Raw genomic sequence first — 19928 nt, 5'->3', positions numbered from 1 at the left:
CTATATCAAGATCACAACATTTGATGCTTTAACACAGGCATGTCCAAACTAGGGCCCGGAGGCCAAATGCGGCCCTCAGACCAATTTTTCTTGGCCCTCCAGCTTCCTGCTATGTTGGCCCAAACAACAAAAATTAGTGCTTTTTACTGTGAAATTGGGAACATTCAGGCATATTGATGTTATACCAACCTAATATTAATGTTCTAGGTCTAATTAAAGGTGGAGGCTCATCACAATTATGTCAAATGCAAAATTTTGAATGATTCACTTTGTCATTCAACAAATTCGACATTGTCAAGTTGTTTGTGGCCCTCTGCCCTGTTTACGTTTCAAAATGCGGCCCTTGGTGAAAAAAGTTTGGACACCCCTGCTTTAACATGTCTCAAAATCTGTGAAATGCTGCTACTTTATCCCTTGTATTTGTACTTTTACTTAAGACAAACCCGACTTGGCGTTTTTCCCATTCTTTCTTTTCATCATTACCTCACCCCCAGGTGTTTGCTGCACTCATCTCCTCTCTCCTCTCTCCTCTCTCTCCTCATGTTTCCTGATGGCTGACTGTGGATGGACGGAGCAGCTGTGTGTAGCTACGGCGTCTGCTTTAACGGAGGGCACTGTCGGGAGGGGTCCACCCAGCTCTGTGACTGCCCCGCGGGCTTCAACGGGCCCAGCTGCCAGTACGGTGAGCGCGCACTACACTATAGCATCACGCACTACACTATAGCAGCACGCACTACACTATAGCAGCACGCACTTCACTATAGCATCACGCACAACACTACAGCAGCACGCACTACACTATAGCAGCACGCACTACACTATAGCAGCACGCACTACACTATAGCAGCACGCACTTCACTATAGCATCACGCACTACACTACAGCAGCACGCACTACACTATAGCAGCACGCACTACACTATAGCAGCACGCACTACACTATAGCATCATGCACTACACAATAGCAGCACGCACTTCACTATAGCATCACGCACTACACTATAGCATCACGCACTACACTATAGCAGCACGCACTACACTATAGCAGCACGCACTACACTATAGCATCACGCACTACACTATAGCAGCACGCACTACACTATAGCAGCACGCACTACACTATAGCATCACGCACTACACTATAGCAGCACGCACTACACTATAGCATCACGCACTACACTACAGCAGCACGCACTACACTATAGCAGCACGCACTACACTATAGCAGCACGCACTACACTATAGCAGCACGCACTAAACTATAGCAGCACGCACTACACTATAGCAGCACGCACTACACTATAGCAGCACGCACTACACTATAGCAGCACGCACTACACTATAGCAGCACGCACTACACTATAGCAGCACGCACTACACTATAGCATCACGCACTATAGAAGCACGCACTACACTATAGCAGCACGCACTACACTATAGCAGCACGCACTACACTATAGCAGCACGCACTACACTATAGCAGCACGCACTACACTATAGCAGCACGCACTACACTATAGCAGCACGCACTACACTATAGCAGCACACACTACACTATAGCATCACGCACTACACTATAGCAGCACGCACTACACTATAGCAGCACGCACTACACTATAGCATCACGCACTACACTATAGCATCACGCACTACACTATAGCATCACGCACTACACTATAGCATCACGCACTACACTATAGCAGCACGCACTACACTATAGCAGCACGCACTACACTATAGCATCACGCACTACACTATAGCATCACGCACTACACTATAGCAGCACGCACTACACTATAGCAGCACGCACTACACTATAGCAGCACGCACTACACTATAGCAGCACGCACTACACTATAGCAGCACGCACTACACTATAGCAGCACGCACTACACTATAGCAGCACGCACTACACTATAGCAGCACGCACTACACTATAGCAGCACGCACTACACTATAGCAGCACGCACTACACTATAGCAGCACGCACTACACTATAGCAGCACGCACTACACTATAGCATCACGCACTATAGAAGCACGCACTACACTATAGCAGCACGCACTACACTATAGCAGCACGCACTACACTATAGCAGCACGCACTACACTATAGCAGCACGCACTACACTATAGCAGCACGCACTACACTATAGCAGCACGCACTACACTATAGCAGCACGCACTACACTATAGCAGCACGCACTACACTATAGCAGCACGCACTACACTATAGCAGCACGCACTACACTATAGCAGCACGCACTACACTATAGCAGCACGCACTACACTATAGCATCACGCACTACACTATAGCATCACGCACTACACTATAGCAGCACGCACTACACTATAGCAGCACGCACTACACTATAGCAGCACGCACTACACTATAGCAGCACGCACTACACTATAGCAGCACGCACTACACTATAGCAGCACGCACTACACTATAGCAGCACGCACTACACTATAGCAGCACGCACTACACTATAGCAGCACGCACTACACTATAGCAGCACGCACTACACTATAGCAGCACGCACTACACTATAGCAGCACGCACTACACTATAGCAGCACGCACTACACTATAGCAGCACGCACTACACTATAGCAGCACGCACTACACTATAGCAGCACGCACTACACTATAGCAGCACGCACTACACTATAGCAGCACGCACTACACTATAGCAGCACGCACTACACTATAGCATCACGCACTACACTATAGCAGCACGCACTACACTATAGCATCACGCACTACACTATAGCAGCACGCACTACACTATAGCAGCACGCACTACACTATAGCATCACGCACTACACTATAGCATCACGCACTACACTATAGCAGCACGCACTACACTATAGCAGCACGCACTACACTATAGCATCACGCACTACACTATAGCAGCACGCACTACACTATAGCAGCGCGCACTACACTATAGCAGCACGCACTACACTATAGCAGCACGCACTACACTATAGCAGCACGCACTACACTATAGCATCACGCACTACACTATAGCAGCACGCACTACACTATAGCAGCACGCACTACACTATAGCAGCACGCACTACACTATAGCATCACGCACTACACTATAGCAGCACGCACTACACTATAGCAGCACGCACTACACTATAGCAGCACGCACTACACTATAGCAGCACGCACTACACTATAGCAGCACGCACTACACTATAGCAGCACGCACTACACTATAGCAGCACGCACTACACTATAGCAGCACGCACTACACTATAGCAGCACGCACTACACTATAGCAGCACGCACTACACTATAGCAGCACGCACTACACTATAGCATCACGCACTACACTATAGCATCACGCACTACACTATAGCGGCACGCACTACACTATAGCAGCACGCACTACACTATAGCATCACGCACTACACTATAGCAGCACGCACTACACTATAGCAGCACGCACTACACTATAGCAGCACGCACTACACTATAGCAGCACGCACTACACTATAGCAGCACGCACTACACTATAGCAGCACGCACTACACTATAGCAGCACGCACTACACTATAGCATCACGCACTACACTATAGCATCACGCACTACACTATAGCGGCACGCACTACACTATAGCATCACGCACTATAGAAGCACGCACTACACTATAGCAGCACGCACTACACTATAGCATCACGCACTACACTATAGCATCACGCACTACACTATAGCAGCACGCACTACACTATAGCAGCACGCACTACACTATAGCAGCACGCACTACACTATAGCATCACGCCATCCTTGTAAAAATACCTCATTATAGTTTGAGACGCCATCAAACGCGTTACTATTGTGAGTGGCAAAGTGCTTCGCCACATGGAAACTCGACGATCATCTCTTACATCATTTTAGTTGTAAGTGTCTAACTGCACTGATGTAAAAGAATAATAGAAACACGGAGACAATTGTTCACTTTTGGGATGCTCCAATCACAGATGCATTTCAGATTGAAACATGTACCTCCGATCGAGTTTTGTTGATTCTGCAGAAATTAGCACAGTTTTTCAGTTCTCTGTGTTATTTATGTGTACATTTGTTTAAACTTGTAAGCCACCATGTTCGTTTTGACGCAAATGGACCATCTGTTTCTTTGATTGGTTCATTTACCTGGCAATTACTCCCATCACAAATTGCCAGCACAGGATATAAGGTTCCAGACCAGTTTACCACCAGAATAAAAAAATACATGGAATTATAAAGTCACGATGAGTGTCTGCACCTTTTGAGTGTCGAGAAAAGACTATCGTATAACTGTTAAGCCTGCCAAATTGCTATTGATTGATAACTATGGAAGATAATTTGTTTCATCTGACTTTTTTCTAACTGAAAAACCCAACTGAAAAAAACATGCATGAATTGTTTTTATTCTAAATTGTTTCTTTTTCTCAGTTAAAAAAATTCAAAATGAAAAAATCACAGTTCAAGCCATCAAATTCAACAGTTTAAATTCAGTGTGGGAAATTTACACAGACAAATTTCACAGCAAAGATTCAAGATGCCAACATTCTCACACTTTTGTCAATGCCTCACTGAAATTTAAATTGCAAGCAAATTTTAAACTGTTGATTTTGAGGGCTTGAAACTCTCTCCATTGAATCTTCAACGGTCAAATTTGTCATTTTGAATTTTTAAATGGAAAAATGTACACTGCAAAATCCAGCAACTGAAATGCACATTCTTTTTTCAGGGTAAAAAGACATTTGCAGCCATTATAATTCAAAATCTAATGAGACAAATGATCTTCCATGTATACTGTAATGTGAATGTTAATGTTAAGCAGCCGATACTGTATGTCCAGAATTCTGACAAGAAATGACAAGACATGAAAATGACAATTGCGTACCAGTATATGTGGAAGTAGCACAGAGACCACACACTTGAAGGTTGCATTCATGTAACTCGTACTACATTTTCTTACTTGTACTTAAGACATGCAATACACAGCACCCGTCTTGCCTTTGTATGAATACGGTTGTGATTAGGGACGATTGAAGAGACTAAAAACATAATAGCAGCCACATTTCACTTCGTCTTCTCCAGGGCACATTCTGCTTCAAATTCAGAAGTATTTGTAGTAGCAGCAGTAGCCGCAGCAGTTACAGTAAACTCTAAAGCTGAAATGGCACTCTAACATGTTTTCAGTTAGTGTGTGCAAAGTGTTGATTTTGAGATAAACCCATTTTTTGTCGCACACACAGCAACTACAAGGAGTTCCAGAGCAGCTTTTTTTTCAAACGGGGCAAATGACATTCACTCCTGTGGTCTCTGTGTTTCATCACAAGTCCATTGTTAGATTTGAGCTGTTGAAATAAAACAGCGGCCGACCCTGTTGTCTTTCTGATAACTCCACCACACGACAGGAAATTCCTCTTGGTGTCAACAACTGTCCCTCTTTCTTTCTGTCTCGTCCCCGTTTCGACACTGCGGTTGCATAATGAGCTCTAAACTAAAGATTCCCATACGATCTCAGCTTTCATCAACTTTCTGTGTATTTTCTCATGCAGAAGCTGTACGTTTATGACAGGATGGTATACACCGACTTCCTGTTTGCCTTATTATAGCACTCGTGATGCAGCTTTGTGAAATCCTACCGCGACACGCAGCTCTTTGTGGTTTTAAGCTGACCTGACTTCCTCCTGATTACTCCACGCTTCAATGCAAGAGCTAATCATCGGGACAGACGGCATGTATACAGACTTTAGAGGAGTCTTAAGATGGACAGAATAGGCCTGGAGGTACAGAGCTGCTGCAGAAGCTGATGCTACAACCAGTGCATAATGAGCATAATGAGGCTAAAGCTAAAGATGAGGGTAATCACTGGAGAAAAGATGTCAGTTATGGGTTGTTTTTAGAAGTGGCAGCAATGGCAGAGGAACTAAACAATTATGGAAACATATAGAATTTATCGTGATTTAATTGTAAAAATCAACACGCAGTTTGCAGTGCACTCTGAACTCATCCTGAGCATTAAAACTGCTTTCATATTTAAATGATCCTGTTCCCAGCACTCTAAAACCCTTTTGCACATTGCTAGTCTGATTTTTTGTAATTGATCAAGTATTGATTATTAGTTGCTCTCAGCACAGAACAAATTGCTGCTTTTACAATCTACTCTATTCTTGTTAAAAATTGTGTTCCCCTCATAAAATCGGGTCCCCCACCATTTACATTGGAGAAAACGCTGTACAGCTAAATGAAAACTAACATGATTGCAGAGGTCTGTTGGATTAGCAGGTTTTAAACATAGTAATACCTCAATTATTACCATTACAGTTTCCTAATTGAGACAACTGAAGTAATCTTGCAGCCCTAGGCATTAGGATTATTCTAAAATTGACACATTACACTTGAAAAACAGCTCTGACCCCAAATAATAATAATAATACTTTTCACCCACGGCAGCGCTTAAAAACCTGCTCAGTTCTCATTGTTTGGTAGCAGTTTGGTTTACTCTCGTGGACTAACCTCTGCTCACAGCACCAGTTCTGCCCTGTATTGTGAGTGAGATACTGCATATACATAGGACCCCCCCCCAACCTCGTCTTTATTGAAGGCTATCAATCCGTAAAGACAACAACCAGCCACAGCCTCCAGCGTCTTCAACTGGTCAAGACGGCAAAATAGTGCTGTACTTTTAGTTGTACTGAAAGAATAAACATCGCCGTCATATTCAAGTTTAGCAATAAAGGGGCCATAAGGGCTCTGCTGTTTCAAACATGTCAAACATTTTGGTAAGAACACATGTCTTTGTTCCACTTGCCTTCAGGTTCCTCTTGTCAGTCCCCAGAGTAAACCTGTTTAAAGCTGTGTGGGCAGAATTTGGGTGCAAATGTTTAGACTGAAAGTACTGTCCATTTCCATCCATCCATCCATTTTCTACCGCTTGTCCCCTTTCAGGGTCGCGGGTGACTGGAGCCTATCCCAGTGACTTTGGGCCTTAGGCGGGGTACACCCTGGACAGTGGCCAACTCGTCGCAGGGCACTGTCCATTTCATTTATGTAAATTAATTAAAAATGTTTGATCCCTGGGTCGTGGCTCTGCTCCTTGTCACTCTTGAAAAATAAGTTGTTCATCTCAATGAGTTTTTGGTTACATAATGTTAGAAAAGACAAGAGAAGAAAAACAGGAATAAAAGAATAAGTAAGAGGCAAGTGGTACTCATATTGCTATTGCAGCCAAAATAATAATAATTATGAATTGAATTTGACCTGTTGGATAACCACTTAAATTTCCAAACACTTTATTTATTTCTTGAATAAACATAGTGCGATACAAAAAAAAAAAGATTAGGTTTCCTTGAATAAAAACAATGCCCTTTAGCTCTAGTTTAGTAATGTCTGCCGTGCGTTCAACCAAACACATCCAACATCTTAAAGGACCATAGAAAGAGGACGTGTCATTAACCTTCATGTCCTCTTGTAGCATCAGGCCACCGCTCTCGGCCCACACACCTCTTTATCACATTCTTGAGCGCTGGATAAATAACCTTGTGCTGCTCAGACCAGCCACAGAGCCACAGAGCTTCACTCCTCCTGTCTGTCACGGCTTGTCCGCTCTGACGTGTTTACTCCAAAAATGCTTAAACCCACGTGAGGCTGAGCGCGCTGCAGAGAGGGGACCACAAAGTACTCATCGTTTAATTAGTTTAGACTTTGATGGTACAATACAGTGCAGTGGAATGGCCTTGATGTGGTCGGAGCTTGTTTGGATGTGGAACCAGTGTTTATGTCTTCAAAAGAGGCAATTAATCCCACGTCACTCACTATAGCTTCAATCTGTCATCTGCTTTTGCTCCGAGGACATAATAATGACTGTTTTCAGGGGTTTTGTAAGCCTGAACTTCAACAGAAAGGTCTGATAGAGGATTGAGATTCAATTAAATAATCTAAAACAATACTAAGTATTTATTGTGTGTAGATTGAAGTTAGACATGCAGCTGACCTGTTGGAACTTTTGACCATGTGATCAATCAGTGGGAAATGTAACTTTCATTTCCGCGGCGGGATGAGAGGGTTTGTGAGAATAAGGATTCAGATAGAACTTAATACCTACTTTTTCCATGGTTTGACAATCATGTACCCCAACTATAAAGCCCATATTTTCAGACTAAACTGACTAGACTAAACCTGCGTCTGGTTATGTAAAGTGTATCATTGCATTCCTTCTCCATTTTAGTAATGGCATGTATTTTCTCTATTTCCACTGCTTTGTGAGGTACAGGATAATTTTTGTCAAAGCAAACGTGGACTCCTGGTCATTATGACAATTATACTGTAATGTGCACTTCAAAGCATGAGTTTAGCATTCTTCCTGAGAGACGGACTGAGCTGCACTGGACAGTGAATCTCACTCTCCACTCCAACACCAGTTTGACCCAGAATCACTGCAGATGGGTTAAATACAGGGTTTATTCTCCCTGTTATCAGTGTTGATAGAACAGTTTAAGTGATTCTCAATACAATCAGAATAGAGGAACTGAGTTTGTTGAATAAGTTAACATATAATGACAATATTTTTAATATAAGATCGATGTCAATCATAGATTCTTAGTGAGCTTTTGTTTCATTGCGAGATAGGGTCAGAGATACTGACTCCCTCCACAATTTAAAATGCTTTGCACTACAGATGAAGACACCTTTTTCCCACTGAGGTCAGTGTGTCCCAGTTGAGGTGTGGAACTCTGTATACACACTGTGGGAACTAAATGACACTGGAAATGAAATACTTTTTTGTTATTGTCCCTTGTACCATGATTTACATAGTACATTGTTTTCAGATGTATTCCTGTTTGCCATGACAGATGAAGACAGAATGATGTATCTGCTTTAAAAAGCAGTACTGTGAGTACACTGTGCAGTACTGAGTTCTGCTAATTGTCATTGTTTTGTGTAAGCCTGTGTGGGTTAGGCGCATTTCAAATGGTGCATGACACAAAATAAGTAGACAAACTAAACAAAACAAAAACAATGTAATATTTAAACTTAAAAATGTACTTCTCTTTCTTTGCTCTTTAGTCCTGTTGCTTCACAGTGACTGCAGGACCTGTTTTTGTACTTTACACAGTCATAGTGTCAGTTTTTAATTAATGTGCATTCTTGTGCCAACACATTTCCTGTGGCATCTTTGTTATGTGTGTGAAGTTTATTAGCACAAAGTGACGCGACTGTTGCACATTAAGGCCAAATGTGGCAAAATGAGTCCAGCTTTAGGCCACACAGATGTTCTAGAGGAGTGTGTGGGTCAGTCATGTTAGAATCATATTGTTACATATTTAAGGATAACTTTAACACTTGTTACAGCTCTTGTTACTCCTCTAAAGCTACATTGTAAGGTATTGTACTTTAAAAGGTTAATTAAAAGTTTTTTTTTATAACGTTGCATACCAAGCTTGTTTGGCCCGTTGTACTTTTTCTTTCCTTTTCGGTGTGTGTTACTGTGATCTAAAAACTACCAATACTAATTAAGAAAATGTACATGGCATCACTGACCTTTAGCACCGAAAAGTCAAAGGTTGTGGCAGCACGTGTGTGGCTCTAGAACCAGCTGCTATTGGACAATGGTCAGCATGTTGAGGCTGTAATCCACCTGAAAAAGTGTCCAACATAACAATGTAGTAATAGATCATATTTTCTATGTTTTCATATAGTGTTTCTGAGATTGAGGCAATGGGTATAAAAATCTGATTTCTAGACTTGAATATGTTGTACACTCAAAAAATACAATAAATCTAATCTTTTTTTCTACATAAATTTCCCTTTTTTGTAAATATCTATAAAAGTCCTGTTTCTCCAAGCATAAATATTCTTCATTTTCTTCAGCTTCTTTTGCAATCCAGGAGAAAATCTTTAGTCCTTTTGTTATCCAGACTTTAAATCACAAATCTGTGCTGTTAAGTGAACAACTTTGATTATAAGCCAACCAGTTTATGATTTTAACATCTTTGGTTAGTTTATATGTTTTGCTCTTTGCTCTTTCCATTTTGTAAGCACAGATTTTACCCAAGGATTCTTAACGTCCTACAAACGACTGTTTGTCAGTAAGGCCTGAACAGGGACCTCCGGCATCACATTACTCTCAATGATGACCCAAACCTCCTATTTCTTTTGATAATTGTGTTTTGACTCAGATACGTGGTGTATTTCTTACCATATAAATCTTGGTTGATCCTGAAGAAAATACATCACATTAGGTTTGGAAATATCTGGTTTGGTCAACTATAATACAACATTTTTACCTAAATTGATCAACTCAGCACCAGTAGAAAACATTCTCTGGACATCCTCTGTGTAGGTGAGACAACTGGACAATGGCTTCCAGTAAAATCAAACAGAGAGTTACATTCTGCCCAAAACATCTCCCCTTTTACAGTCACAGATGGAGAGTGACAGGTGGAGACTCAGGGATACACCTGCTGCAGCAGACATATTTTACAGTTAAAAGAGAGCGCTGACCTGAGACATATGGCAGAAGAATTTACCCAGGACTTCTTCTTGACCCGTTCACACATTCATCAAAGCTGGATGGATCACAGGATTTCACCTCAAGAGACTGTTTTGACTGAACTGAACAAAATGGAATAATGTATAAACCTAAACTGATAGTACTGCACTCATGTTAGGCGGAATATCCAAATCAGAATCCTGCTATTATAGTTATTTACTCTGCAAACTTTCTTTACAATATTATAGTTTCTTTTACAAATGAGATGACTGTTGGACACATGTGGACTGCATCAGATGTGTCAGACGCATTAGTGGTTTTCAATACAGTGGAATCAAAGCAATATTCATAAAAATGTATACATTATATTCCAAATTCCTGAAGAACGGTCCTTCTCGTTGTAAAAATAAATGCTTGTCCGAGTTCTGTTCTGTGGTTATGAGTTTGTAATTGTATAATGTATGTGGATCAAAACAAGGATAAAAATAAAAAAAAAAACGTGGTTAAGCACACGTGTCAAAAATATGTTTAAAGTATGTTGAATATAAATATAATGTTTCCTTCACATTATTGTCTCACAGCAAGAAGGTCCTGTGGTGAGATTGATAGTTTCTAACTTTGCAATAGTATAAAGTAAACCCTTTAGCTTGGCCTGTCCTGATAATACATTTGGAGTGTGATATATTGCTACAGAAAAATATCACAATTAACAATATTATTCAAACGACTTTGCACCATGTTACAATAGCTAAAGCAGAAAAACCCCAGTAAACCCTTCTCTAAATGTACAATATTGTAAAAAAAACATGAGCTGCAATAAATAACTAGCAGAATTAAGCACTCTAGTGTATAATTAGTTATAGAAGTTACTTATTTGACCCTCTTCAGCTAAAATAAAAACAAATAAAGTACTTACCATAAATACTGAGCCCCCCAAAAATATTGTTTCAGCTATTATTTATCAAATACAGAGGATGCTTTGTGCATTTAAGTCTACAGGTTTTGTCTTGGTAGGATTGTAGGATAGAAAGCCAAATATGATCCTTTTATACTTTAAACTAAGACTGCAGCTAATTATGTATCGATTAGTGGTTTGGATTCTCCTGTGAATGTGACTTAGATTTTTGTATTGCTAAATTTGACACAGATAAAGCAGAAGACAACCACGTGAGGACATCCTGAGTAAATTTACAGACGAAAGAGTTAATTTAATGCAATTACAGCTGTCTGAGCCATAAAACCCTCTTTTCAGCTCATGGTATATGTTTTGGAGCCGATACAGACCAGTTAACCATCATTCCATTACTAAATGAGTCGACAGATGTTTCGATAGTTGCGAAACATTTGACCCACTGCAACATCAGACCTCTTAGACTGACTTACTGGTGGTTATACAGAACATTCTCTTTTTGCCGATCTCTTCCTGACAGACTCTTAAAGGACTGTAAAAGCGTCCAGCTGCAGTACTTTGTCACTGCGACGACGTGTTTGATCTGAGCCTCTTAAAACCGCTTCCACATCGGTTTCATCTGCTGTAAAAAACACGTCTCGCTGTGTTTTTTGAGTTACTTTTAGAGGAGAGGAAAAGTTGTAAACATTGATGGACGATGATATGGATATAAATGCCAAAGTTAATCCCAAAGTCTGTTTGAGTTCCCCACTTCCTGGTAACGGTTTGAAGAGAACAGGTTGAAGTCTGTTTCTTGAATCAGGTTTTGCCCAAAGTTGGAATGGTGAAAATGAGAGCTATTTGGACAAAGTGGCAAAAGGTCACACGCTGACGTTATCCTGTGGTTTTACAATTATGGATGGCTTTTCTTGGGTCGTAAATTTGAGCGTAAATGGGGCATTCACAGAGCTGCTGACATGTTTTCTGTTGTGGTTGTTTAATGGGTTGATTCTGTTCATTCAGTGATGGTAACACCCGAACATGCCTGGTTCAGACTTGGGTGGTCATGGAGATGCACAACCCGCTCCAGCGCTTTACACCATATTCCACTAGCTTTTCAAGATGTCAATACTCATTTTATATTTCAACGTAAGTCTGCGGCTCAACAACATGTGTTCAATAGCAGTGCTTGGTGAGGGACTAAGGGGACAGGTCTTTTCTTCCTGCTGCTGTCAGACTGTATAACAAACACTGCTAGCCCTGAACACGTGCAATACTTGACATACTTGACTGACTTAACCATGTGCAATACCTTCATATTCATGTGCAATTACTGTCTTAAGCTACGTACAGACCGCCGCGGCCTAATTGCGCCCGACGCAGAATTTGAGCACGTGTACATTTGAAAGGTTTACGCACCGGACGCGCGCTCTCGACGCCCCGGGCACTGTACACAGGCGCGCGTACGGAGCGCTCGAGCTGTCTGCGCACATGCGCAGTAGAGGTGTTGTCGCATGAGCAGTGGAGTTGTTGTCGGTGTGGCCTTTCATTGTGTAAAATGGAGGATATCGAGAGTGTTGTTTTCGCGTTTTTGGTTTGTTTCTGTCTCTGTATTCCACCGTGAATACATCGTACAGCTCCTTTCTCCCACAAACAGCCACAATCAATCTTTCGTCTGCCATTGTTGACGAAGAAGGAAGAAGTGGCACTTCTTGGGGAATTCCACGGGGAATACATACGTACGTACGTCACTGGAGCGTCAGCTCTGATTGGCTGCTGCGGCGCATCTGCTGCAGAGACCTGGACAAATCTGAGCACGTCGCGTAAGCCGCTTTGGTCGCCTCGGCCGCCTCATACGCGCGCGAGCGTCGAGAGCGTCGAGAGTGTAAGAAAACGCACCAATCGCGCCGCAAAAACAAATAAATCACGCCGCGGGAAACGCACTACGCGCTTGATACGCGTTTACATAGACTTTGAATGTAAACTGGACGCTTCGGCCGCCGCGGTGTGGAAGCCCCTATACTCACAAGCAATTAAGGCCACATTCATGTGCATACAACTGATGTAAATAAGAGTGTTTTGTTTACTTACCATTAGTATTAGTATTATTTAGTCTTATGCTAGCTATTTTTTCTTACTTTATTTTATTATTATTATTTTATTATTTTGTTTTTATCTATCTTTTTATTTTATTTTATTTTATAATTTTTTTTAGAGTTTTTTGTTTTGTTTATAAGAGTTCTTCTATTAAGAGTGTTTTTTTGAAACTTCCTATAAGTTATCTGTCCTTTCCTTCTGTATCTACTGCGTTGTAACAACGAAATGTCCCCATGTGTGGACAATAAAGGATTATCTTTATTGTCTTATCTTAACTTTTCTGTTGGGGTAAGGCACTTTTATTCGGAACATTCTTCAATGAGACGATCAAGAAATAGTTAACCAAAAGAGTAAGATTAATTGCAATTTGAAAGACTGCAATTTTTGAAGTACCATCATTACGTCCACTGTCCTTTTTCTGCATAAAACCAGTATTCTTGCTCATTCTCCTGGATACGTTTGAGTGGCAAATCCAGTCGCACTTGCAATACTTTATATTTAATACTCACTGACAGAGACATGGTGTCAAATCTGTGCCTCTTTGACCTCCCCGAGTCCGTCCTTCACGACACGAGAGTAGGTCTTAGGCGACTGCAGTAGCTCAGTTATTGAGCGTTGTACTCAGTTCGACGGTTCGATCGCAGCTCCACAACAATACTGCCGTTGTGTCCTTGGGCAAGGCATTTAACCCTCCTCGCCCCCCCCCCCCCCTAAATGTCTTGCCCAAGGACACAACAAGAGACTAATGCAACTTACTTACCAACCTCTGAGTAACACCCTATTTCATATACCGGTGTTTCTTTGGTTATTATAAATATGCTTACTATTACAGGTAAATGTACTTATTTGAATTATATTTGTGCCAATATTACCATGCAGAAACATATAAGGTCTGTGTACCTCTGGTTGTGAACACTGACTGACAGGATCATGAACTTTGCCGGTTCTGCCAATATTTGTGATCTTGCCATTTTCGAAATATATATATTTTACGTATATTTTTAATGTATAAAATCTTGTTCGATATTTTAGAAGCATTGTCATGACACCACACACTGCATCATCCACATTTACCTCTCGTTTTGATGTTACACTTCTTTCAGTTATTGAGATGCATGCTCTTTATTTAGTTATTTCATGTAGATCCAAAGTTATTTTGAATTGAAGATGATCTATTTAAAATACACATGTCGATTTAGGATAGGAACTTTTAATGGCCAGATAAATAGGGTCAACACAAATACTGCTTTTACAGCTTTCTAAATTTCACTCACAACTCTATGCAATAATGGACAAAACTCCTGTTGGACAATGGACAAAACTTCCTGCTCAAACTAATTCCAAAAATGGTGATACTGATGTCAGTGAAGGTTGAATCAGTCGGGAAATACATTCTAAGCTCTGGTAAAGAACAAAAGCTGCTTAGAAGTTGGTAATTTGGCCCAGGAGAGATAAAAGGCTTGTGTGAGAACAGGAGGATTTCTTTCATTATAGGTGTTACTTTATTGTGCAAACTCTTGTCACTTGTGATCTACGGGACATCCCATCGCTGACCTCTCATTGGGGCAGCTGTAAAGGGCCTAATGATGCAGAGAGAGGGGCAGATTACGGCTCTGCGTGGGACGAGGGGGCAGAACGCACCCCGCCCTGCCCTGAATGCCCTGGGCCCTCTCATTACAGCTGCTTGTCCCACATTACAGACTGTGGATATTCACACTTTAGTTTAGACTGCAGGACACAGAGGGAACACAGCCTGAGGGAAGACTGGGGGCATTCAGCAGTGACATCTTAATGTTAGAGTACAGTAGATCCGTCTGTGGGTCTCGAAGCTAAACGGCAGGAGAATTGTCTCTTTTCAAGTGGAGCAAATACCTGGGATTATTAACAGTACTAGTACATGAGTGGAACAGTTATACATGGATTGTACCTTTCTACTTGTTGAGTTTATGACTATCTTAATTTCAGGCCTTCACTCTAAGCAAATAATCAAGATTTCAATTATGATTTAAATAATTGTGGTATTTTTTCCATGATCAAGCAGACTTACGTTGAAAAAAAAAAGTTAGGTTCAATACATTTTTGGGCATTTTTTAAATAAAAAAAAAAATAATAAAAAATAAATAAATTGGAAAGCATGGTTATTATAAAGCCAATGGTATTGTTCCCGAAAATGTGATGCATTTTTTTTCTTCATCATTGAGTGTAGAAGAAAACACATAAAAGTTATATAATTTTATTTTTTGCACCACATGAGACATTCTGGGCCACACATTGAACTAAAAGGGACATTTATTTATAAGAAATAACCACATTATTGTGATTTCATTGCTGCCGTATTGCAGTTAGTTTATTAAAAAAAATCATGTTTTTAAGTGTTAATCGTCATTGAATGGTTGATCTGTCCCCAAAGAAGTTTGTGCCAATGTGACAGCAGTTTTAAAACTCTCCTGACGTATAATGTTCTGAATGGAAAAGTTTTATTACCATCCAAAGTTGTCCTTGTATCACCGCTAAGATATACAGCCTTTGTCTGACATAGTTGGTACTTTATATTGTATCTAACATGCCATTGACCTGCTGCTGTTCCTCCATCATTATCACACGTACATAGTGTTTGATCGAGACATGACCTGCAGCTCATGGAACTAAACTTTGTTCCTTTCAACTTTTAACGACTCTGAGCCATGTACAACAGTAATCACATCATAACATTTTATCTCCTCCTTTGTCACGTTGTCGTCACTCTTCCTTGGCCTGTGGCGTCTTTCCGTTGTGTGCATACCATCCCGGCATTCGAAGAAGACACCACAACAAGTCATTTTCCCCGTGTTTTGTCCCTTGCATTCGGAGCTGCCGGGTCAAGCCGAGCAGTAGCAGCAGGTTAGGGCAAGTCTAGGAATATATTCAACACACGCAAAGGGTCAAAGGGGTAAAGCCTCAAGGTCTGCGAGGCGTTCACTTGCTCCTGATCTTCCACGCACATCACAGACACAACCATATACAGAGACGTGGAGAGCAGAAATACAGCTGGCTTACATATTCAGAGAAGGCCGCGAGTTTTACTGGCACTAAAAGATGTAAAGCTTCGCCATATAATCACAGCCAAAACAGTGCAGTGAAAGAAGATTGCGTAGTTTAAGTTCAGAAAGTTAACTGTAGGAAGGTTAACTCTGTAGGGTCACTGGCTTATTCACTCAATAAAGTTTGTATCTTTAAGCCTTCCCCATTAAAGATGATGTATTAAAGCCTATACTACCTTATAAAACCTATTCTATAAAACTGTTTTGTGACGCATGTTTGCTCTTTGGTAATTCATGCTGTATCTTAACATCTTTTGCTCTCCTACCTGAACAATGCGATGCAAATGTAACAGTGTGAGCCTGATGCATTCTACTGCCAGCTCAAGGCGCTCAGCTAAGGCATAAAAGCTGTGCATCATCCCCACTCGCATCTGAACTCATTCTGGGTCAGGCTGAACGCTGCACGAACAAAAGCCTTTCTTCGAATGTACTATCCCAGAATTTGACTGTCTTATTCTTTACCATTAGTGCTGTCATGATACTCACATTTCAAACTCATTTTTGATGCTAAAAGGAATAGACTCAAAACACAAAGACACAGAAAGGCCTCACGCCACCACTTGGTCTTGGCATCGATTAGTATTTGATATTATCGATACTTTTAAGGGCCGCTGCTGTTAGAACGTACGTGGTTCCGCTGTCATCACCTGTGTCAAACCCTGTGGACTCTGAGTGTGTCTAAAACTGGTTTGTTTGGTCACTCACAGAAAGTACAAATGGACATATACTTTTACTTTGAACTTAAACATGGGAAAATGTATCACACACTGGGATATACGCCTGACTAACTTGTCATATTTCCTTTTGTTTTATTCTTTTCACTCTCTGGTCTTGTCCTATTTTACAAGATGTGGGCCAAAAAAGCAAAGACAAATAGAAAAGAAATGTTCCAGAGTATGGAATTAAGCTTATCAGGCATTTGTTTAGGTGTTTCTATTGCAGTAAACATGCTTTCTTGCTGTGAGCTGCTTGTCTACATGGAGATGGATTACATTAATGCCCTACTCTGGGACATTTCCAGCAAAGCAATGACATCAAAAAGCAGGTCCCTCAGAAAAAAGGGCATGGCACACGTTTAAATAAGCACAAAAACACTGAATTGTAGATTTACACAATTCAATCAGTACTAAATAAAAGCTGTTAACGAATTGTTGGACTAACCAATTCGTTCAAGTGTTGATGGAGAATCGTGTTCACCACTTCTATACATAAATAAACCTCTTCCCAATTAACTCTTTAAGCCTCCCTCTGGCTCCCCCTGTATTTACCTGCTGAGGTGAAACGTCTCGTCAAAACAGGGATTAAAAGGAACTCTGTGGAGCAGACCGTTCACTAAACAAACTTGAAGACTGGGTTTTAGTGTCTTTGAAGTTGCACATAAATCCCCGGAGATCAAGCGAGCACAAATATTAAAATTTAAGGCTCACTGGTCTGGATAATAAGCTATGCAGGGACCACTTGATTGATATTTTAGCCTCTAGTCGACAGCCCTCTCACTATTTCTTGCAGCAAATCCTCTGCGGCGTTTTTTCTTGTCAACACACGCCCTGCAAACGAGCGATTGGAGGAGGGCTACATGCTACTGTTGGAAATGACATAGAGCGAGTATATTTAGTTTAAGTCATGACAGTGAACCTGCTTAGCCTTAGATTTACAAACCCATCGACCTCAGGGCAATTCAACTCATTCCCTCTTGTCAGTTCATATGGAGAGTGTTAAATTATGATGTCATCTGTCTGTGTGCTTCTATAAGGACGTTTTGGCAGATTCAAACCAGGGCTGTTTTAACATTAAACAGCATGAAACTGGGCATGTACTCATCATTTTTTATCATTATAAATCCACGCTTGAATATAAAGGTTGATTGTAAATATTAGTTAAGGTGCAAATGTATCGTTCCCTGATATGTCTTTAATTCTCCTGGAGGTTCAGACAAAATCGCTGTTTTTGCAGTTTATTTGTGGAACAGTTGGGCCCAAACAAATTTAACAAGTTTAATCAAAATGTTCATTCATTCATTACTGCTTTAGGGTGACTGGAGCCTATCCCAGTGACTTTGGGCCACCCTAGACAGTGGCCAACGGACATAGATCACCATTCACTCTCACGTTCATTCACTAGGGCCATGTGTTTGGACGGTGAGAGGAAGCCAGAGAACCCGGAGAGAACCCACGGTAACACGGGGAGGACATGCCGACTCCAGAGAGATCCCCCAGTCAAAATGTTGCGTTGGATAAATCACATGACCCAGTTGCCTGATGTGTTGATGTGATCGAGTGAATTGTAGTGTTACTCGTTAGTCGGCATAGATTTCCGTCAAACCCAGGGCAGCTGAGCCTAGAATGCTGTGAAAAATGCTAAAGGTTTTACTTAATTACTTTGTTTCCAGTAAAGGTTTACAGTGTTAAATTCCATGTATCAGTAATTAGATCAACCTTTTTGTATATGTCAAATTCATACTACTTTTTCTGTAATATCATTGTCAGATTTTCTTGTATCCACTATTCTGATTTTTTTTGTCAATGAAAACCTCACCCAAGCCCCGCCATAAAAGTTTAAATACGGCGTTATAAATCTCCACCATGATGTCATGTTTATGTAAACATCCAAACTTAACACTGATTGTAAATGATTTTATAGAAATGCACGTGGTTCGTAAATGCAGGTTTACACTTTCCAAACACGAGAGCTGCACATTATGAGGTCCAAGCGGTTACTCTTTTGGCTTTTAATACTGAATTCTACTTCCCTAACCTGTAAAAGTGCACAGGATCTGAGTCGGGCCAGCTGCAACAATGACCACAATTACAAGGCAAAGCAAGAAACGTGGGGAACATTATGCATCAGTTGATGTGTATTTCCTAAACATAGGTCTACGGTGAGAGCCATTGGAGCATTTTTGACCAATGACGGCGCCTTCAGTGAATTTATGCGGTTTGTCCAGCTGCGTAATGACGAGAAGGAAATCTGGGTTATTTAATGGAGATCAACAGTAGGGGGCAGCGTTGAGCCAAATGAAAAAAAGGTCAGCGTTTTTAAATATAACCATAATGCCACGGTCAGTCTAAATTCTGGCGCTTATTTAAAACTACGTGGAATTAATTACGAATCAGTGAGATGAGAATAGTTCGTAGATTACACTATTGTTAAAGGGGCAACGTGTAACTTTTATGGTGGAAGCTACAGAAAAATAACAGAGTTTAACTTTAATGGCATTTAATGAAATCATGCATTGACTAATAATAATTGTGATGCCGACATTGTTGTTTCTCTTAGTTATAAATCATATTGTCGTCATAATATTCATGTGCAGTCATTGTGTGGGTTTGATGGAGGTTCCGCCTTGTATTCACTGTATAT

At 40.9% G+C, this 19928-nt stretch overlaps 1 protein-coding gene across 1 annotated transcript in view; it reads left to right on the top strand.

Moving 5' to 3' along the window:
- The window catches only part of megf6b (multiple EGF-like-domains 6b), a 93218-nt gene that overhangs the window by 18061 nt on the left and 55229 nt on the right, over positions 1-19928 (top strand). The window contains exon 4 of the mRNA XM_072452915.1: positions 578-682. Coding sequence (XP_072309016.1) covers positions 578-682 — 105 coding nt within the window. The remainder of the gene's footprint in view (positions 1-577; positions 683-19928) is intronic.

Source organism: Eucyclogobius newberryi, unplaced genomic scaffold (genome assembly GCF_026437365.1).
Source record: "Eucyclogobius newberryi isolate DKJ021-1_F unplaced genomic scaffold, fEucNew1.0.hap1 SCAF_19, whole genome shotgun sequence".
NCBI lineage: Eukaryota > Metazoa > Chordata > Actinopteri > Gobiiformes > Gobiidae > Eucyclogobius > Eucyclogobius newberryi.
Note: the sequence above shows the minus strand (reverse complement) of the source record. Positions and strands in the feature narration are given on the sequence as shown.